Source organism: Phallusia mammillata, chromosome 4 (assembly GCF_965637545.1).
Source record: "Phallusia mammillata chromosome 4, kaPhaMamm4.hap1.1, whole genome shotgun sequence".
NCBI lineage: Eukaryota > Metazoa > Chordata > Ascidiacea > Phlebobranchia > Ascidiidae > Phallusia > Phallusia mammillata.
This window is the reverse complement of record NC_137255.1, coordinates 9326009-9349387: the sequence shown is the minus strand read 5'-3', so window position 1 is coordinate 9349387 and position 23379 is coordinate 9326009. Positions and strand designations below refer to the sequence as shown.

Genomic DNA, 23379 nt, shown 5'->3' with positions numbered 1-23379 from the left:
GCACAGATTGAGCTATACAATATGAATATCCTTCCACGAAGATGGGTCTTAATGTTTATGATGTCATAATCTATATTGTGATGCTTGTGGTACCTATTTTGTTTGCAGTGTTTGCACACAATAGGCGTATAAAAAGTGTGACGCATATGGCTACTCGACTGGTAATACTCTTTTTAATACTACAAAAACTGTTTAGAGCAGTTCAGTAAAAGATTTTTATTTACGTCACGTCCGCCAGTACATATATTGTACTAAACATGTTCACGGCCGCACAAACGCGTCTCAAAGTACACCATACATGAAGTGTATCCTGTGGCAAATTAAATGCCCAACCTTGTTCTCGAGATCATAAAAAGTACAAACCATCGCCAGTAAACACTGTGGCTATGCACATGACTGATATTTGCAAGAAAAATAAAATTTGCTTGTAAGTTGAAGTTAGTCTTACAGTGCTTGTAAATAAATATAGAATAAGTAATATTGATATCGGCCCCTTTGATGCACTCCCCCCCCCCCCAACTTCAAAATTTGACATCGTCGCCCCTCGGTGGACGAAGTCGTTGAAGAACCACTAATGTAGGGGGTGTTAATGTAAATCGTCCAGTTTTGTATCAGCCTATTGTTTGCTAATAGCAAACGTCAGCATTTTGTGTGTGACATAAAAATTTTGGATTAAAATATTTATTTATTCTACGGCTACAATGTCTGTGTATGAAACAGCTGGTGCAAAGCTCGCTGGTGCATGACGAAAGGCAAAACTTCGGATGAGCCTAACGTGCAAGACATAAATTTGTCCCGTGACTTCAGATTTTGGTAAAATGTTTTGTAGTTTTACGAAAAGATTTCAAGTTGTATTGTTTGTTACTTAGTAAAGCGATATGCCAAAATAAAACTGTGATTTATTTGTGATAGACGTGTAGAAAAAAACCTAGAGAGCTTTTGCAACAAACAATGTGTCGTTTGAATTTTGGTATTTTGCCTTGAAAATATAAAATAATAAGACGTACCGCTTTTTCAAACTTTTTAGATTTAAATTTAGATTCCAGTCAATGATTGTTTGTATTTGTATAGTGTTAGAATTACATTGTTCCCATTTTTGTAAGTCTAAACTTAAATGACTGATGCTGGGCAGGATTAGAAAATATAGCTTGTCATTAATCTGACCTACTTTTGTTACACATTTCTTTTGTTACATATTTTTAAGGTTTTAACATTTAGTACAAAGCAAAAACAGCTAATACTTTGTTGAATCTTTTTATTGCCCTTCTATTACAGAAAAATAATTACTCCTTGCATTATTGTTTGCGACTGTGCATGAAACTCAATGGATGGCGTCAACTAATCCCGATAGAAATTTAATTGACTTCTACGTTGATTCAACAACACCAGAGAGTGGTAGGTTGAATAAACGCTTGTTTACATATAATTTATTACCTCAAAACCAGTCTGCAGAGTGTGGCAGCTGCACGCGCGATTATTTTTTGTAAAAAAAATTTTTGCACGCCAATTTTGGGGGGTTGCACGCGGAAATTTCGCTCCAAAGGCGTTTAATTGGCCTGTCTTGACTTCTTTTACTTGCTATGCGCCTGCTGAACTTGGCCTCGCACGCGAACTTACAGGTCGTGCACGCGGGACATGTTGGTCCTTCACGCACGAGATCTCGTCGGGAACTGCCATGTTCTGCAGACTGGCCTCTAAACCTCATCTTCAGAATATGGCAGATCCCAACAAGATTTTAGGCTTGTGACTCATGTGCATGTATGCAAAACCTCCAAGTCCTTGTACAAGAACAATAATACTGAGTTTAAACTTGAAGCAAGTGATAAACATGTTTGCTTGCGAAACAGCGATTTTAGCGTGCGTTGCCGCTAAACTTTCACCTTTCCCAGGCAGTAGTCACGCCTGGTTGCGTAAGATCTATAATAGTCGCTTCGTTTTTTGCTGGTTTGCTAGCGAATCACTACTTGCAATCGCTACTAGAAGCGAAAAAACAGACAATCGTTTTGACAATCAAATCGTTTGTTTTTGTTAGAAACTCGGCCTAAATAAAAATTTCGAGACTCTCGAGATTCTCAAGAAATGGATTTTTAATTTCTCGTTTCTCGAGAAACGAAAAAGTCGAGAAATAGAGGAACCCTAGTACTTACGCACTTCCAATCAAGAATTTTATTTTTTGTAATTTAGGGGACCCTGCTTTTTGTGGTTAATAATAGTAGGTAGGGTTTGACATATTTGCTGGATTGTGCTTTACACTTGAAACCGTCTATACCAGTCTAAGCCCTCAGGTTCATAACTATGACACTGGGCTTAAATTATGTCGTTTGGGCCAATTTTCTTTTGTTGAATAGATTCATTATAATTTAGGTGATACTAAATACATCTTACAATAAAATACTATTCTACAAAAATAAGATTTGATTTTGATATCCACAGTTGTAAAATATCTAGCATTGCCATTTGCTTTACACTTATGTGTGCAAAACTTGTTTTTCATGGTATTGCAAAATCAGCAAAATATCTTACAATAATATTCCATTTCAAATTACTTGGTATTTTGGCACATAAATGTTAATGTATACAGATGTATCTGCTTAACGTTTCCCAATCTCTGTTCAGCATATGGTATGTGTCAATATGTCTGTTTATATTCACTGGCGAAACGTGCACTCATTCAAAGCAGAAATTGTAACCAAAAGCCCATCCCAGTTGCTTCCTGTGCACTTCCCAAAATTCTTTGTTGTGATTACCCGAACCGTGTTGAAGTAAAATTTGACCAATAGCAAGTGTTAGGATAAGTTTATGGTTTCCTAAAATGTATAAATGGTTTTTGTTTATTGTTTTGCAGACACTGTCCTTTTACCTGACAACAAGATATTTTCTGGGGGACAGTTGGTTCAGATTGATCTTGTGGGCAAGCCAATTAACCCACAGGTATATGCAGGTTGAAATATAGAAGTACAGGATTGTGTAGTAAATATAACTTAGTTTTATTTGCTTACGCAATCACTTTTGTATATGAATATTGCAATCAAAGTGCTGAAAGATAAAAATTAAGGTTAAATCTTAATTGCAAGTGTAGTAAATACAACTGTATGTGTCAGTGTAAACTTGAATGTCACATGTTTTTACTTTGTGCTAAAATAGGCACTTTTTTTTTGATTTATGATTGCTGTGTTTTTGGAATTTGGGTCTTTTTTGTATTAAAAGTTTTTGCTAGTTGTGAGAATTCCCTATGGTTTGGTAATGAAGTAGCATTATCTGGCCTGTTACATTACTCTTGTTGATTTGTCATGAATTATTTAAAGGTGTATCGTCTTGCCTAAGGTTACATCTTACTGGTATTCAAGTATCAGATCTTTTAATAAATTTCTGCATGTGTTTTGCATAACCAAATGCAAGAGGTAATACCTTACTATTAAACAGAGGACACCTTTTACCCTTTACAAAGTCGTTAACGCTTAGTGCCATCTATCTGAATTCTAAAGAGGTTACAGCTTATTGCTGACAGTCATTACTGAAAAATCAATAAAAGCATCCCCTCATATGTTGTTATATGACAGTGAAGTGCAGAATCACTTTCAGTTTTTGTCTACTGTTGCATGTTGTTGAACAACCAGCAATATATATATATATATATATATATATATATATATATATATATATATATATATATATACCTAGGTTTTGTTTAGGGCCAAATATGTAAACAGCGTTTTCAAAATGTTGCTTTGTTTTTAATGATGTTTTTTTTTTTTAAATTGTTATTAGATAATGACTAAGACTGTAAATGGACTGAGTGAAACTAATGGTCTGGAAAGCAACGATTATAAGGTAGGATATTAAGTAAAACCTCAAAAAATAACTTCTACTTCAGTTAACTGTAGGCAGATATTGCTTGATTTTTCATATTAAAAAAAATACATTGCTACCCTCTTTCAAAATCAACTATATATATAACTGTATTGATTTATTGATGTTTGTTTTCAAAAATAATTTTAGGCTAGCTGCTAGCACAAATTTTACTTAAATGTACTAGTTAAAAGTAACAGGGATTGAAAAATAAGTATATACCGTATTGTAAGTATTTGTTTAATTGTTAAAGTTGCAGTTTACTGACAAGCTGTATTATTTAGGACCAGTTTGTTGATAATGCTGACCTGCTAATGCTTCAAGACAACAACTTCAACAACCCTGCAAAAACAATGGAAAACGCAAACAAAATTGTGGAAGAGTCCTTACAGACACATGCTCATGTAAATGGCAATGACCTTGATCTTGTCATTGAAGCTGATGAGTTTGGAAACAAACAAAAGACAGTTGTTGATGTCCATGTCAGTAATGGAGATCAACCAAATGTAAGTTAAAATTTGCTTGTTTTGAAATAATGATTTTTAGCCGAAATAAAGGTGGTATTGTTGATAAATATTTTGTATTTGGGTCTGTTGCTTTTGCCTGAATAACTCTTTTTCAAAAAATTTTTAGCTTTGTAAACTAATCTTTGTCCTTGAAAAGATAGGTTATGGCCACTTTCAGCCATCACTTGTGTTAATATTAGTTTTATAAGCAATATTTAAATGCAAATTACTTTTAATTTGAAATTACCACAATCGCCTAAATTTTAAACTTTTCTATTTAGTTTTTAAATTTCAGTTTTTATTTTTGTGAAATGTATGCTGAAATGGCAATGATACGACCAATTCACTTCCAACATTAACTTTTTCCACATTCATCAAACAAGGTTATTATATGTTTTGCAGAAATCACTTCCAAACCACGGCACATCACCTAGTACGCACCAGCACCTGACTAAGGAAATCAGTCCTCAAAAAGTAAAAGTATCAATACCAAAACAGCCCCCTCAAGTGGTACCACCGAGTCCACGGCCTTTTCATCCAACGACTCCACCTATTTCACCAGCTGGTGAAAATCAGCCCTTACTGAGTCGAAGGTATGTCTTTTCATTATTATATTTTTTCCACTTTTTGTGTATTAGTTTCCAAACAGTTATAAGCGCATTAACGTTGTGTGAAGGTTGTTTAGAACATCTATACAGCTATTCTGTATGTTTACTCTTGAGCAGTACTATTTTTTCTGCAACTGCAATTTAACAGTCGAATACGGGAACGTGGCCGAATGGCCTGGCGCGCCTGACCCATATACACTTGATCGGGATTCGTCCCCGGAAGTATCCTGGGTTCGAACCCCGTGAACGACGAAGGGCAAATTTCAGTTCTCGGACTGCCGCCTGATTGTTTGGAAAATACAATTAAAAAAAAAACAGTCGAATACATATGTGACAAAACTAAAGAAGTCCTTGAATCCTCTTTCCGTTTTTTCCCATGAAACTTTTTTCCGCTAAACTGATTTTGGTAAATATAGCAATATACAACAAGGAGATTGGCCAGTTTAAACCATGCTGTTATTGACTGTCACTAGTCTCTTGTCCTGAGATTGCGAATAAGCGTGAAGCAGTACCATAGCTCTTGCTGGAGATCTAGCCACAAAGTTAAAAAGTTGTTGCCAGTAAACAATGCCAGATGTTCTGTGAATTAAACCACAAAGGTTGAGCACAACCAAAAAGTGTGGTGTTTGTTTAGGCTCTTCTCAAAAGCAAACATATACATTTGATGCTTAACCAAAGTAAATGCCTTCTTCGAGAAACCAGTCCTGTTACAGTGACTCGCCTTAAACAAATTTGTTTTCCCATGACGTTATATGTACTTTTTCTTTTCAACATCAGCATGTGTAAGATTAGTCCTGTTCTTTGGCTGTAGAGCGTGTTAATGTCAGCTGTTGAGCATGTATAAAGTGCTGTATGGTAAATACTTGTGTCATGCCAGTACCGTTTGAAGCACTGAAGTGTCAAGAGGGTACTTTAGGGCTTGCACAAGTTTTAAAACCTTTTGCTGTTTGTATATTGGGAGTATTTTGTCAGTGGAATGTTAAATCAGTCAGTCATTGAAACTATTTCTGTTACATCTGTTTCACATTCAAGGTAAGTTGAATATATCTTGCAAAACATATGTTTTTATGATATTTTTGATTAATATGCAGTTAGAATTGTCAGTCACACCTGTTGTTAATACCTACTAGTTACAATAAATGGTGTTTTTTGGGTTTTATATATGTTGCAAAGCTAAGCATGGTACATATACTTCCAAGTATATCAGATTTGTTAATATCGAATGGGTTTGATTTACTCTGCATATTTAATAATGATTGGATTTTTTTGCTTTTATAATTTATCAAATACAAATTAAACAGTTTCTTGTTTATATTTGACATATATATTTACCAAATTGAAAAATCACAGGATATTTTTTTGGATAGTGGCTCTCTAAAATTGTCAAAAAACTAAATCAAATGTTTATAAATACAGCGGGGTTAAACAAATTCTAATACCCTTGTGTGCAATTTAGAAATATTTATGACCGCTGACAGCCGTGATTGATCAATGTGCCATGAAGTCATCTTTTTTACTTGCTACTAAACGATGTTGTCACCGGCAGATATTAATATGCGCTCATGTATATATCGTGTGCCAGCGCAGGATTTCCTGGCCAGAGGAAGCTATTGAGCATTGGCACAACACAAAGTACTGTAGCTAGGGACACGAGCTGAAACTGTTACACCAACTATGTATCAGTTCTGTTTAAGAATGTTAAGCATTTTTGCTAAAGATTTTGTTAAGTATCGTTTGTGTATGTGGCAAGAGAATATACTCAGAAATGAATGCTTTTTTACATTTAGTCAACTTGACTGCCACTAATGTCCTTTTAGTTAACAGTGGTGTAGACAGCTTGAGTTACTGTTTATAGCCCCAAGTATAGCTTAATGGAACAAAGCATAGCTTAGTATTTTGCCTATTTTATAATGACGAAACACGCTTAAAATTAGGATTGGGGTTTTCCAAAATGCAGTTTGTGGTTGTTAATTTTGTTTCATCAATCGATGACTGGCATATATATTGTTTATGCAGGCAGTGGCATTTAGACAAAGGCAGAAGGGACATTCAGTCACTGTCAAGCATTGTCACATTACTATGAAAAGAGTTTTTCAGTCTTGTCAGTTTTTGTCTTGTCGAATAGCCCTTTTTTAAGAATTAAGTAGTGGTAATAGTTAGGTTTTTTGGTGTTTGATTTGCCATTTTTACACCAAATATAAAAAAGGTTAAAACTGACATTGTTCATGCTTTTGTATTTGCCAAGCCTGGTAGATAAAAAAAATATAAAAAAGGGGCATTGAAATTGTGAAAAAGTGGGCTTATTGTCAACAAATTAAAAACGTCTGTCAAATTTAAATGTCTTTTCTATTTATATTCCCTGCACAAAGTTAAGTTTGTTAAGTTTGTTCAGTATGGTAGAACATAAGTAAAAATTGTACATGTGACAAATAAAAAATATAAAAAAGATACACATTTCACTAATTAAAGAACCATCAGCAATAAAATGTGAAGCAGGAAACTGTTAAAGACAGAACAGCTTACTCTTTCGACAGAATAGAGTAAAGCTATGAGCAGAATTTTTTTACACGAGACATGTTTCTATTATTGTGTCATATCCTGTTTTCAGTATAGAGCAGTTAGCAAACCCTACACTAATTCTACCGTTAATAAATATACTGCGTATTATTAGTTAGGGCTGGTCACACTGAGGAGTTGCAGATTTTATGGGTTCTTTATCTGTAAAAGACATTATTTTTAGCATAGCACAGAAACTTGAGGTGTGTTAAGTTAAAACAAATAATATTCTAACATTAGCAGTCATCATTTTAAGAGCAGGCCTCTGAGGTACTCTGCATGTAACCAGCTTAGGTTGTGTTGTTTAAAATGTGTGGGATGTTTAAGACATGTAAAGAGCTTTTGACTGCATTGAAATGTCTCAGTTCTATTTGCTGGGCAAGGTCATTGGCCTGTAATTCGTGCCTTATCTTTTTTTCTCTGGGAAACAAATTTCCAAAAATTTGAATAAATTATTGACAGACAACAATGGACATTGAGTTTGTGTTTATAAATACAAAAACCATATAATTAGCTTGTGTGATTTTAGAAAATAATCATGTCTGTTTTGGCTTTAGACAGTTTTAAAAACTATAACTATCATCGATCTATAATAATCTATGTAACATGTAAAAACAATCGTGTTTTATGAGTTCAAATGGCAGTTGCCAAAGATTTGCATTTACCAATCTCTGGTCAAATGACAGAGCCATGGTTTGACAGGTATAACTCCACACATATTGAAGGATAGTATCTGATAGTTTAAGCTACAGTACCCCTATTGCTACTGGTTCAATTTTCTGTAAATAAATATTTGTGAAGGTGTGACTTTTTATAATAGCTTAAACACATTTGTTCAAACCTCTTGGCTTGCATATACTAGTTTGTGATTCAACATTGTGAATGATTCAAATTTTGGTTTTGTGAAAAAAATATATTTAGATATCGTATTTATCCATAAACAATGCTATCTAATAAACCTTTACTGTTTAGTTTCAAAGGTTTTATTATTATTTTGCTTTTTGTGTTTTGTAGTCGCCTGGATTCAGAGTTTATCAACGAGTTTCCAGATGATCCAGCTTTCACCAACTTGGTGCGAACTGCTGAGACAGCGATTGAACATGGGGTGTACCCAGTCAGAATTGCACAGGGATCAAGTGGCAGCTACTTTGTAAAGGACTCAGAAAGGGTAACACAGTATTCATTGTTGAATGTTATTATGTACCTACGTTGCGAAAAAAATTCCCTTTGAAAGGTCAAATAAGCAGGAATTGACCAAACATGGTGCTTAAGATACATTAGGGGTATATATCATTTGTATCTGTATAAAAACACACTCAAAACGATTTTACCACTGTTATGGCATCAAAGAAGTGATATATTGAAAGCTTCATTTGAAAATGATATCTTTGGGGGAAATTGTTCACATTAAACACATGGTTTAGGACAGTTTTTTTTGTATGGCAAGTTTTATATCTGTGTAAAACATTTTATTTTAAAATTTACAGAAGAACATTGGTGTTTTCAAACCCAAAAATGAGGAACCTTACGGTCAACTTAATCCCAAGTGGACAAAATGGATGCATAAGACATGTTGTCCGTGTTGTTTTGGTCGTGACTGCCTCATTCCCAACCAGGGATATTTATCTGAAGCTGGAGCATCACTGATTGACCAAACTCTACAACTTAATGTGGTACCTAAAACCCATGTAAGTATGTGGCAAAGTTTGTTTGGTCCACTAAAATACAAACAAGCAAAATTATTGACAAAAAAATCACGGTATAAAAGAAAACTACAAAAAATAACACAGGTAGTAGTATGACATAAACATAGAAAAAGAATAACATATTGTACTGCTGCATGTGATTTGATTTTCCGGTTTTACTTTTCTGGATTTAGTTGGTATAAACATAAAAAGAAAGACTGATTGTATTGCTGTATGCAATAATGGGAAATTTGAATAGAACTGAAATATATCAAACATTTTTTTCTGCTTTTCAGGTTGTACATTTAGTTAGTGAAACATTTAACTACAATGCAATTGACCGTGCAAAGTCCAAGACAAAGAAATACACATCTGAACATTTTCCTAAATGGGGTCGAAAGTTTCATAGAATTGGACTTCCACCTAAGGTATATCACTTACGTATTTTGTGTTGTACTATTAGTTTCCTACTGTGCATATTTCAAATGGACAAGTGTTTCTAAATAACATGAGTGTGCTTTCCTTGTGTGACATTATTTGCCATTTCTGTAAATGATAGAATCATGGTAAAAGTTTTAACCAGTGGTTCTCAAACGTTTTTAATGATTTCCTAACTTAACAATTCAAAACATTTTCATTCCTCCCAAAGACTACATGGTAAATACTAAACCATACAAATCATTTAGAAGTATTAACTTCACAGGTTAAAATCCCTGACCTAAAGTGTCTATTTACAAACCACATGTACAAAATAAATTAAATTCCTCCTATGAAGTGTGGAAATTCCTGCCTGGTTGGCGACCACTGGTTTCAAGCATGTTACCAGATAAAACCTATCATTGTTTGTAATTAGGGAACTCAAAAATGGCAAAAAATCAGTAGTGGATTACTTTTGTGCTGAAAATTTGTGTTATTATCTTGTTTCCAGCATGTGTTAGGCAAAACACAATACATGTGTCCTATCTAAATAACGATGGGCTTTTTCACACCCTATCTGAAATTTTGTACTGGTTATCTCAAAATCTTGACCTCATGCACTTTCACACCAAACTGCGAAGGGTTGTCACATCATGACACTGACACAGTTACACCAAAGTGTTTGTATTGTCACTCTGGTGGCTTATATATTTGTTCAAAACCCCTTGGATAAAGTTTTTACATTATAGCACTAAGATGCTAAATTTAAGGATCTAAGGATACATTTTTTTACACATGTGAAGAAAATTACTTAAAATATTGAAGAAGGAAATATGTGTATTGATTTTTATATGTTACCCATTCTACATGTTTCATTAGTTAGAGCATTTTGAAAGTGATCCCCTTTTTTGTTTGTGATCAATTTAAACAGTTTCAATATTAATAAACATTGTATATATATTATCTCAAAGAAGGGGTGAAGTTTTATGTTTTGAAACTTCTGAATAACCTTGTAAAATCGTACTGCACAACCTTACTGCCTGTTTCATTTTATTTAATCGGCAATATGATGATGTTTAGTTCATAGCTGGAATTTTTTTACTATTATTTCTATTAGGTGGGTTCAATGCAAACTTTCGTGGAAGGTTACCGTGATGCAGAATTCTGGCTTAGAAAATTTGAATCCGAACCATTAAAGGATGACACCAAAAAGGATTATCACTTCCAGTTTGAAAAACTTGTAGTTTTGGATTACATTATAAGAAACACAGGTGGGTTAGTAAACTGCATGAATGCTTGGCTTTGTATTGATTACACATTTTATAGAAATAGACTCTGTGTATTTGCACAAAGCGCACCATGTGCCAAATGACACAAGGCTTTTTATGACAAACGACTTTCGATTTCCTGCGATAAACATGCTGATTGTTTCGTGCAAGTCATGTGCCTGCTTTGTGATCTATTTTTCACATTATATTGTTCAGACTAGTTACCTTTTGATGAACTATTTTGTAGACAACCAGTTTGTGTCAATATATTGTGACAGTGAAGGAAAGTGTTTTTTTTCTGCGTTGTGAAATTGTGGTAGCTTTAAAATATATGACCTGCTGTATTTAATTTGTAAATCAATGCATACCAATGTTTGGCCAGATAAAATATTAATCACAGCAGATCAATGATTTCTTTCAGACAACAAGTATGCTTAGCTGAACATTTTTTTCTAGAAAATGTGGTACTAAGCAATAACAAAACCAAGCACAACATGTATGTATGTTGTATGTTGCCAAATATACACATAAAAATAAGTACAAAATCCCTGTAAATATGTGTCACTGTTAACATATGTTTTGCAACCCAGTATGAATTGCAGGCCATCAATTGCAACAACTCCGTTGATTAATTTCAGATCGTGGAAATGATAACTGGTTAATCAAATATGAAAAGCCGGATATTGACGACGAAGCTGATGAAGCGACACAAAGTGAATGGTCGGTCATTAAGCAAGCAAATGTGAAGATTGCTGCCATTGACAACGGCCTCGCTTTTCCCTTCAAACATCCCGACTCGTGGCGAGCCTGTAAGTGCGACGTTTTTGTTATGTTTTTCAGCGTTTTGTTGTACGAAGCACTTTTGATCCATTATTATTTTATACACCACTCGGCATAAACAATAGTTTAGAAAAATGATATACAACATTTTGCTATGAATAGCGAGGCAAGCAAATTGACCTGATTGAAACTTCAATGTGATGTATATGTATAAAAGACACGCCAGAATTTTGACAAACAATTGATGTGACTCTACAGGTAGTATTGAGTCACAAAAGAAAAATGTACCTTTTATTAATCCGGGTAGATTTTGAATTGCGTTTTCTTCCACTTAACATCTTTTTCCACATCTACCACTTAAAATGCCCTAAATATTTGTCTGGTCACAGTTTGTTTAAAATCAACACCTCTCTGTAAGCTTTGCCAATAATATTCCAAGGGTCGCATTTTGCCTGCGAAATGATTGTTGTGCGCCACCGGTATAGAATAGCGACTTATCTTAAATTATACGTTTTTGTCAGAAACGCTGATTTGCGTTTTTTTTTACAAGTGAGGTTGTATTCGCCGTACAATGACAGCAGTGAATGTCAAATTATTTGAACTGTTCAGTAATGATAAAAACCCTTTTTCTAAGCTTACAATGCGCACATAAGCGTGTGGTAACGTTGCTTTTACGAATTCTTGCGGAATTTGCAACAACAAAACTTTGTTTTTGTTCAAAATATAGAGCACATTGTGTATCATAATTCATTACATTTATAAAAATGTTGGTGCGTTTTTTTAAACTATGGTGTTTTGTCCGTTTCGGGTTTTACTTAGTTACTTTATTTAATACACTTGTTGTGTTACAGACCCCTACCATTGGACATGGCTTCCAGAAGCACAACGACCCTTCTCAAAGGAGATTAAAGATTTAGTTTTAAACAAACTGTCAGACATGACTTTTGTCGAATCACTTGCCAACCAACTTCACGAATTGTTCTCGGTAAGCATGCGGTTGTATCAATTGTTTGTTGTGACGGAAGTGGAAATAGTCTATTTCATAGAAACGCCCCACTTCGTTACGCATTGCCGAGCATTTCGTTTAGGGTTGAAACATTTTTGCAAAACGCAGATATGTGTTCTTGTCGAAAACAGACTTGTGAGCCGAAACCCACAAAAGGTCGAATTAATGTCAAAAGTTAACTTACCAAGGTCAAATTACGACACATGTGTGGCCGAAAGTGAATTTAGGCCTGAATCGACGCGTTTTCTTTCAGACCCGAATATGACTTTAGTCCAAAGACAATTGCAGAGTTTGTCTAAATCTAGAGAGATGCTTTCAGCTACATGTGTTGTCATGCAAGAAATATGCTATGAATGGGCAATGTAGTCTTGCTATCAAAAAAATGAATTTTAATTATAAACTCGTTAAATCGTTTTAAAAAACAAAACCGCAAAACTCCCGACAAGTATGTTATAACAACAAACATCTGTGTACAGTGAACTATAAACTCTTTGACGCAGATCATTCTCCAGATCGGGTAAAATCACCCAAGCAAGTCCCCAAAATTCCCAGAATAACCGCAACGACATTTAGTAGCTGTTTCTCCGCTCAATGAGTTCGGCAATTATTGAAAAGAAACATGAAAAAATGTTCTAAAACCACACGTTAAACCCTGTTCTCTGGAGTTTTAATCTGATTAAATATTCAAATATGCAGGAGAAGATGTTTAAAGAACAAATTGTTTTGTTAAAACTTTAAACAGCCTTGGGTATTAACAGCTGTGTTAGTTACATGTTTAAAGAAAATTAGTAAGTATTCTGTCCACATAAGTTTTGTCACTAAAAGCAGTCTCCCAAGCCCATATAAGTTTTGAAGATGCAAATCAAGTTGATTGAACAACTTTTTTTGTGTAAATAACGTGCAACGTATGCTACGAATAAACAGTAGTTAGTATGCCACATTGTCAAAAAGTAACCACTGTTCTATGCCGCGGTCCCTAATTTTTTTGACGAACTCAGTGCGTGGTAAAGTGTCAAAATATACACATATTTAGTTTGCTTGTGTTTTGACGTTCAGATTAAGGGTTTTGGAGGTTTAAAGTAGGATTTTGCATTAAGCATTTTGTATGCGTTTGGTATGGCATATTCTATGACACACGTTTAATTTTTGCGAAATCTTAGCAGATTTCAATAAAAAGCCTGTAAAATGTCGGATCCGACTCGTGGGTCCAACTTTGAAGACCTCTGTTCTGTAGTATGCAAATTGGTTTCAAGAACCTATACCCAACTGCAGCATAACCCCATTTTCTCTTGTTTCCACAGCAAGACAAAGGTTTCGACAGAACCCTCTTTGAGCGTCAGATGTCAGTAATGCGAGGCCAGATCCTCAACCTTTGTCAGGCGATGCAGAAAAACCACTCACCCGAACAGCTAGTCAATATGCCTCCTGTGGTGATTGAAAAAACCCGGGAATTGTCGCTTGGTGGTCGCCTACGGACCATGACCGACCATTTCACGCAGCACTTCCACAATAGGAAGCCCTTTTTCACTTGGTGCTAATGACCCGGTTTCTTTGCGCACTTTTTCTCTCACATTCTCTCTTTTTTCTTCGTGAAGCAATTTGTTTTGACTTTGTGAAGGCCAGTTTAAAGGCGGTAACGTTTTTGAGTAAAATGTTTAATTAAGCAAACTCACAACTTTCTTAATACATTGCTGTTAAAATATAACGTCTCCTTAATGCATAACCGTTTCAAATATGCTTTCCGAAGCCCTTCCGAGATTTTGAGTTTTTTGTCATTGTACCTGTTGTTACTGTGTTCTTTGGGTATGGTACCTTACAATTAGTTTTCCTTTATTGCGTTTTTTACGGCAGTTCGCTGAAGAACTGTGCCGTAAAAAAGCGTAAAGTGGAACCTATTGTGACGTTTGTTTTTATTTTTTGCCAGCCCCCTTGAAAACAGTGTAAAACGCTCCGTTTTTGCCAATTTCTAGCGGGAATATAAAAACTTGAAGCACTGATAATGGTTTCAATGAACCTTCCACAAATTACTAAGAACACAGGATTTGGAATTTAAGGATGAAACGCCTGCCATTTCAATGAGCAACACTGTTTCACAATTAAACATGAAAATATAGCAACTTCACCCTTTTGTACATTGATTGTTACAGGTATTGTTTAAACGAACTTTTTTAATAAAAATGTGCATTTTTAACAACCCGGAATTCAAAACATCATAATCTCGACTTAAATTTCCGGATCAGCCTTTAAAATCTCCACTTAATAATATCAGTGTCATAACATTTGTCAGTTACCCGACATTTTGTTTTCATCACATTGCATTATAGAATCCGTTGTTATTTTGCACCCATCTTGCCCTTTTTGTGCTAACTTAAAAAAAACATTTTTTTTTTCATTGGGTTTCATCTATTAAAGTTTTGATTGTGATTCACTCCACTCCATACTTCATGATATGCCAAGGCCGTCTATCTGTGAACATATTGGACGAATCCGTGTGTACTTTCGGGTACTGTTTGCAAACAGATTATGCTACAAATGTCCGAATGTATTGTTAGGATTTAGATAAATTCAAATTTATACGATTTTTTAGCAATTCCCGAAGCGCTTGTTACAAAAACTTTCCAACAAATTCGTGCAAAAAAGAGAAATTATTTTCATGAAAATATGTGACATAAAAAAATTTAAATGCCTACTGCATACATTTGATCTTTTCAAACTGGTACAGTAGTAGATTTTCCATGCTACAATTAGTAGCAACGGGACACATATTTCCAAAAACGTCTAGAACTTTACCGTAACTTATTTTGTATTTTTTGCTCTGTGAACCAATTTTCTTGTACGAAGCATTCTTTCGTTCAACTATTCACTTGCGTTGTTTAGTTTTGGTGTTCACGAGCACTTGTTTTTTTGTGTTGTTGTTTCGGAACGCCGGAATTGGGCGTCGCAGAGCTCATATCGTTTCGTGCAATGTCCGGTGTAAATGTTTACCGCACCTCAACTGGTGTGTTTGAATTCATTTGTGGTTGTTTCAGCTTGTGATGTAGAAAGCTATCAGATAGGAATCGTCAACCTACAGCCGTTGCGAGACTTCGGGAAATAGCCTACATTTAAAAGCGAACAAGTAATGTGCCGAATTGTATTCTTTTGTCTCGCAGATTTTGATTTAAGATACTCAGGGTACCATTTTATGATTGTGTCAAAAATTAACTGTTTTATCTTCGATCGGTTGGCCATATCTGCTATAGAGCAGGCAACTTGCTTAGTCTTGAAGCAGTGACTTATGTTGTAATCGCGTTAGTTACAACAAAACTGAAGATTTGATTTCACTGCAGCCTCCAAACAATGCGGTGCAAAAAACGTTTTTTTTCACCTTTTGATCTAACAACCGACAGGTGGAGTGGCAGCAAACATTAAAGACTTTACTCAAAAAGGCAGTAACTTGGTCAAGTGATCCAATGCGCTTAAACTAAACACAGACATAAAAAAACTACACTCGAGGGCGTCCCGGGTTCAAATCCCACGAAAAAAAGCAAAAATAAACTTTACTTGTGTCAACAACTACCTATAGGTGACAACCTTACACGCCTTTATTGATGCACATCAACAATCCTTCAAAAAAGAAAAAGAAAACCAAAATTGCAACACATAAAATGCACACATTTTTTCCAGAGGTAAAATACAAGTTGACATTACAGGCACGAATTTCCAGATCAAAATATTATTTAAACTGAGCTTTATAAATTGCACTTGCTAGCCTGGCACAAAATAGGCCTATGTGAGAACATATTATGGTCAACTTTTACTTAACATTATCTGGAAATCAGGTCAAAACTTGGTGGTTACACTTGTGTCTAGTTTTGGTTTGGAACGCAACCAATTTTTTTACAGTCGTGCAATGTTAGTATCCATGCTAATAATGTTACCAGGTAACACAGCATATAAACAGTGTATTGCAAATCAATAAATTTTTAAACCCAAAACTTCACACAGCAATTTTGTCAGATCTGAAACGCACTACTCACATTTTTTAAGCTCAATTTGGGTAAATGGAATAAGAAAACGGGGAAAACTTCGCCACAAACAGTTTTCGAGGCCACAGTGTTAACTATAGAAGTACTAAAACACGTTTGGCAAATTGTGTGTGTGGTCAAGTACGTACTAAGTAGGCCTATTTTCCCGTAAGGTATACGGAAAAAAAATGTTTCAGCCACGGCAAAACCGACAGATTTTTTTTTATAAATTCAATAAAGCATGATCTATCTAACTTTGGTGGTAAACACGACAGAGCCATACAAGTGCTGAATCCTAAATTTTAACAACACTCTGTTTCTCAGTGTCCATAAAGCTTGTAAAAAGTTCTGGTCATAAAGCGAATTTTCGGTAAAAATAGTTTTAAATCTTCGGTGCAAAACGAATTTTGATAAATGGACGACGCAGCAGTTTTCTATATTTTTGAAATAACACCCTCCAAAAATAGATTAGAATTCTGAAACACTATATCCCGGGCAAGATCCAGGAAAAGAACTGTTTTGAGCAGTTTCCCCCGTCATTTTTACATGCCGCGCATTAACAAACTATGTTTTTATTTTGCGGCACACTTCGCAGGCCAACATAATAGAAGGTTGCTTTTTATAAGCAATGCGATAAATATAAACTTTGAATTTTTTTTAACTACGCCCGTATTTCGTCATTAAGTCCTAAAACACCAAAGAAATTTTGCACTTCAAAAAAGCGAATATTTTGCGGCACACTGAAAGTTCTCTAAGCACACAGTTTGTGAATCACTAGTGCAGCGGTCGGCCAACCTTGGCACGCAAGGTGGTTTTCATGGCACGCCAACTGATTTGCGTGTTTATATTGAAGTAACAATTTAACCTGTTACACTACTTGTTTTAGGTTTTTGTCACGTCGTTGTCTTAAAATGTAGCCTAACATGCACAAAACACTCTACTTTCTCTTTAGTATTAATATCTGCTGGCACAAACCACTATTATTTAGAAAACGTTGCTTTGCGAGGTCATTGACACATGGAAATAACAAGTAAATGACACGCGTCGGCCAAAAGGTTGCCGACCCCTGCACTAGTGTGTCGCGGGTACAGAATTAAAGCACTGTTTCAAACCACTTCGCTGATCCAGCGGGCAAGTTCCGGGCATAATTTTCTAACACGTCGGCACATAAAATAATTGCACAGTCACTCTTCGTAAAGCTTAGTCAGCAAAAACATTCCCAGGTCTTGATTGGTCCAGTACGAAGTATGCGAAGTAAACGAGGCGTAACCGAGTTTTCGTTCAGTGAAGCCTTCTGGCAATTCGTAGTCAATTCTTTCTTCAAGGTCAATTTCAGGTTCAGGTTGATTTTGCTCGTCAGCTGGCGGGGATTCCCCATCTATTTCAGCGCCGTTATTGCTGGTGACGCTGTTACCCCGAGCCTTGCTCCAAAGCCCCCGGCCGAGACGAACTGCACCCCCTGTGACCGCATTCGACATTGACCTGCAAAGTCATATATTGTTGGTTTGTTAAAATTTTAATCATAGGTGCAAAGTTTCAAATGTGTCAAGGCACACACAACTTTTGAAAGTTTTATGGTACAACGCACAAAATGCTTTTATGTGAAACTTTTAATGTGTTTTGTTTATAATGAGTCCGTAATGAAGATGCCTGTTTTAATGCAGATTAATTGAATAATTTTTTGTTTGATTTTTTGACTTGGTTACAAACCGTGGCCTCATTTTCCGGTGTTACTATTTCACAACTATTCATTACCAACATTCAAGGACCCATAAAGAGATGTTCATACAGGATTGGAATCATGTAAATATTCTTTGTACAGTCAGTAATTGTGCAGTCTTTTAATTGTTTTTCAGTTCAAACATTTTCTTTTTGAATTATGCATCATAAAGATTGACCTATTTTCTGTTTCCAAATAGTTTTTTAGGTTACCGCAAATAAGATGGTGATTTATGCATATCTTCCGAAGTTGAAGCAGTATCATCCGCACTGTTTTCATCTGACTGCACTGCTTCCATTTCCTTTCTTTCATTGGTTGGTGATCCTGTTATATTATGACCAGGGGAAGTTTTGCACAGTGAAGCATATGAACTAATCTGCAACACAAGTATAATCATCAGCACAAAGTCATAAGAGTATAAACGTGGTATGAGAAGTAACATTTAATTTCTTGCATTTTTTTATGTTTTGGAACTCCAACAAAACCCTTTTCAGACATACAGCCACAATAGTTTCAGCAAACTGAAATAAATGTGTTAAATTTTATTCCAAAACTTCCTGAAACATATTTTTAGAAGTGGGCAAATGTAATTGATCATAAATCTTAACAAAATGATGTGTTAAAAATTTACTATTTTAGTTTAATACCTATTTGGGCACAATAATGTAGAAAAAGCCAACTCTTACTTGAAAAGGTAAAAAATTGGAATAATTTTCACACAATATTGGTTCAAGTCGGTATGCAACAGGATCAGCAGGATGATAGATGTTATAAATTTTTCTGAAATAACACAAAATATTCATAATTAAACACATCTCTTCAAAACCAAAGATGCAATGGCCACAAAAACAGTGGCTATTAAACTTTACAAGCCTGTGGTACACTAACATTTTTTTAGGAATGTTACGCTGACAAAAATATGAAAAGTTGTTCACTAGAAACAAGTAGAAGTTCAACATGATGGTTAAAGCTGCTTATTGTAATAAATATATAAATTTGCATCAAGACAAAATCTTAATCGATGGATAAATCACACTTCCTGTTAAAATCACCAATAATTTGAAGCATATATATATATTAGTTCATATAACACTGACATTTAGATACAAGTTTAAAACAAAGACATTGATTCAGTGTTATTGAGCAAGTTTAGCACTATAGTGCTTCAGGATGTAAACCACTAGAAAAAAATCATTAACAGATACAACTCACCTACATATGGAAGGGTCAACTAAGTTCTGAGCATTTTCAGCAAAGTTTTTCGGATGGTATCCACGGAGACACAAAAACATACCAAGCGGGGATCCAACACAAAACAACATGTCTGGTTTAAAATCCAGTCCATGAGATAAATCACCCTGCAAGTAACAAGTATGCACATAACAAATAAGAATAAAATTGCATCAAGCAACTTTTCTGTGCACAGTCAATTAATACTTACATGCATTTCATTGGATGGGTGCGAAACCCCATGACCAAGAGGAAGATAGTTGGTAAGAATGTCAAAAAAGAGAACAGACCCCAATGAATGAGAAAATATAATAATCTGCACAAAAGTTTTGTTACAGCTTATTATTTATTTGTTCATTATATTTATTTTGTTGGTTATTACCTTTCCAGTGAAGTTTGGGTTTCGCTGCATAAACATGGCATATAGTTTGTTGATTTGAGATCGGAGGCCGTTGATTATTTCATGTCGAAACAAAGGGCTTGTGTAGTACATAATGTCCATGGCAGTGTTGTTAATAAACTTTCTCATTCCTTGGCCCTTAAAAGTAAATTCATGACCCTAAGTTATTGTGTTTGTGATAATTGAGTACTTTGTGTACACAATTGAAAATAGAAAGTTCCACTTTATGGCAAGTTTTGTTTAATAGCATACTGGTAGCCAAATACCAGCATGTGGCATATGATTAGTTATAAATATATTTTGATTGAAAGCAAACAAAATTGAGGATGATAAAAAACAGAATTGGTTTTTTTAAAGTAAATCATTTAGTAAAACAAAACACTTGCAGTTCTGATCTATCTCTAAAGTGCAAAGAAATCAGAGTAAACTTGAACCTTTTTAGGAGTGATGCTTTCCACAAGGTCTCCATCCAGTTTCAATTCCGATCTCCATTCTATTGGTAGAAATTCAGTTCGTCCCTGAAAATGTTTCATCTCAAGGCGACGACATGCTGCCCGAAAACTTCCAGTGTTCCGCACTATTTTACACCTGCCTTTCAACAACATAATAACGTAAGGCTTTTAACGTAAATACCAAAAAACAGTTTTTTTTATAAATTTCATGATTGACAGAACAGCATGTTCAGCACAAAGAATAGCTTAACACTGTTAACAGCCATAAATGAGATCAAATCCAAATTTAAAGGCAACATGTACACATAAAGGACCTGTCTGATTTGGCTCCAACTCCGTGAATAACCAACACAAGATTAGATACAGGAGGATGTGTTTCATCCACCATAGCGTCTTCTTTATAACCACGATGCAGACGGTAACCACTTGTTGTTGCCTAAAATGGGAATTAAAATTTACAAACTATTTTTATTATTGTTAAATTTAAAACACATATATATATATCACTTGCGCTATGAACAAAAGTTATTCTGGGATCTTTTGCTTCAAGGAACACTTTTGATGCAAGATACAACCAATAACAAAAAGTGTGTCTTGAATATTGAAAGTGTACATCTATATGGGTGAAACAGCCAGCTGTAAAACTTTAGCATTGACATTGCTTACCTTAGAAACACCAAACTTGGTAACAATGTTTCTCAGGGCACGGTGAGCTGTGGCATCTTTGTAAAACAAAACGTCAGTGACACTGCTCCATTCCACATGACAGCCATCTAACTGAACCGAATGCATCACTTTGTTTCCCATCAATTCCTTCAGAATAAAAAAATGATTTAGCTCTCCAGGTTTATAAGCAGTCAATTCTTTGATTGTTATGCAAAAATATTTTTAAAAGCATTTCTTGTCCAAGAGCTTGTTCAATAGCCATAAACAAGCTATTATTTACTTGTGTGGCTTTGGTATTTAAACTGTTAATGCCACAAATAGTAAACGTTGTTTGCAGTTTTTACTTTTGGCTTGTTATTACCCTGATGAAAGCAACCTGAATTGGACATTGAAACGTCGATTAAAACAATACATTTGTCAGAAGAGCATGATTTAGTTTATGTGCCTTCATTGATTACCTTTATATGGTCAATGTTGTATCCCATAAATCTGGCCAGGTGTTCTCGTTCGATTCTGGTTGCAATGGCCTCATCAAGTGGCTGCCAATTGACTTCAAAGAACCAGGTACCACGCAGAACAGATACTACATTCTTGGTGTTCGGATATATACTTTCATGCACAGGTGACCAATACACAGGATAACATTTCATCTCAATAACATCAACCTTATGAAACAAAACTTTTGTCAACATATAAGTCTAAAACATGTAAATACAATTTAAAACAGAGGTGAACATGCTTTAGCTTAGCCAAAAAACTCGCAAACACATATTGCTAATCACAAACTTTTAGAGCAATATATTTGGATTTTTTTGACAAAACATTTAAAACGTTTCTGTGTTTAAAACAGAATAAATAAATCAACAATTTTCATTTTCCTCACAACTAATAGTCACTATTACCTCAAACATCCCTCCACGCACACAGACTTTGTTGCATGCTTTTTCAAATGCACTGGACCGCCAAGCTTTTTCCAAATAAAGTGAATCTCTTCCCAAAAATGCCTTCCAGTTTTTTGTTTTGGTGCTGAGATAAAACCACCGTACCTCATCAGGTCGGAGATTGTCAACCTGTACAGTAAAAACATTCACACAAACTAAATTTAAAAACTGTTGTGACTAAAGACTGAGGTAAAACCTCTTACCGTACATTTAAAATCATTATTAGAAATTTCAATGTCCAGTTTTAATTGGTTTAAATTTTTCATTGCAATCAGTCAAGATGCATAAACTGTATAAACCCTTAAACAGTACACAATATTGCAACAAAAGCTATCACAAATGCCTAGTTGCAAACAAAACAATTTAGTAGTCCAGGAAGTGACTATTTCCCATAAACACACCATGTGCGTTTGTTTGGGACAATAAAAGCATCATTAACTTGTATATACTGTAACAAAGCAACCTTTTGTATGTCTTCTTTTAATGAGTCTTCGGAGTATGTAACAGGATGAAAGACCAGTGGATGAATGGCGTCATTTATGCTCGTGTCTGGTATGTCCTGATAAAACTCTTCAATGTCACAAAAGGCATCTTCTTCCAAAAGATCAGACTCAGTTTCTGGCTCAGAAGACATCGACAGTCATGTGACGGTAAAACTGTGTTTTACGCATACAACGGTGCGTCAAACTATAGATTATCAGATGTTTACACTTAATCTTCCAATAGCACGTAAAAAAGCATTGTCCTCCAACTTAAAAATGAAAAAACATTTTGTTGTTGTTGTTATCATGTGACTCTGACTAGCCAACCATGACGAAAGTTCATGAACACGTGAAAACGAATTAAAAATGGGATACAAATGAAAAGTAATGCCGTTGAAGATATGTTTGTGACGACCAGTAATATTACAAACAGTTTAAATACTACATACATTGTACATGCATTATGTTAAACCTTGATTCACTCTCCAATTTTTTGCGCTGCATAACGTTCAAAAGTTGCCCAGCTATACTTTTTATATCTTCTTGATAGTTATATTAATGTTACTATTCGCTTTTTTGTTTTCATTTCCCATGAAAAGTAATTTTAAATCAACTCCACCAAAGAACTCTATAGTGTTCTTTGACTCCACTTGCACTTGGAAAAGGTTAAAAAAAAGTTACGCTCGAATGATTACCGCATGCCAAACAAGTTGCAAAAACATGTGTGCAACTTTGCAAACTGCGAACAGGTAACATATGTTGGAAATTTGCTATTAGTCGCAGAGTCTGTTTGTCTTCTGCTCATA

The 23379-nt window shown here is 35.0% G+C and overlaps 2 protein-coding genes across 2 annotated transcripts; one reads left to right on the top strand and one right to left on the bottom strand.

The window, feature by feature from the left end:
- Positions 1-739: 739 nt before the first annotated feature.
- On the top strand, positions 740-15684 carry LOC145223351 (phosphatidylinositol 4-kinase type 2-alpha-like). Its single transcript, XM_080089765.1, has 13 exons — positions 740-813; positions 1276-1395; positions 2846-2931; positions 3769-3831; positions 4134-4355; positions 4758-4948; positions 8534-8687; positions 9007-9207; positions 9501-9632; positions 10739-10892; positions 11528-11698; positions 12521-12654; positions 13977-15684. Exons 2-13 carry the CDS (start codon positions 1329-1331, stop codon positions 14211-14213), a joined length of 1812 nt encoding a protein of 603 aa, XP_079945891.1. The 5' UTR covers positions 740-813; positions 1276-1328; the 3' UTR covers positions 14214-15684.
- A 553-nt stretch (positions 15685-16237) lies between these two features.
- On the bottom strand, positions 16238-22874 carry LOC145224658 (phospholipase DDHD1-like). The gene is made up of 12 exons (XM_080091198.1): positions 22555-22874; positions 22053-22220; positions 21609-21815; positions 21151-21297; positions 20799-20920; positions 20467-20620; positions 20015-20170; positions 19844-19948; positions 19615-19760; positions 19089-19182; positions 18615-18778; positions 16238-18164 (listed from the first exon to the last, which is right to left on the bottom strand). The coding sequence occupies exons 1-12, from the start codon at positions 22723-22725 to the stop codon at positions 17867-17869; spliced, it is 1932 nt and encodes a 643-aa protein (XP_079947324.1). The 5' UTR covers positions 22726-22874; the 3' UTR covers positions 16238-17866.
- Positions 22875-23379: the final 505 nt, after the last annotated feature.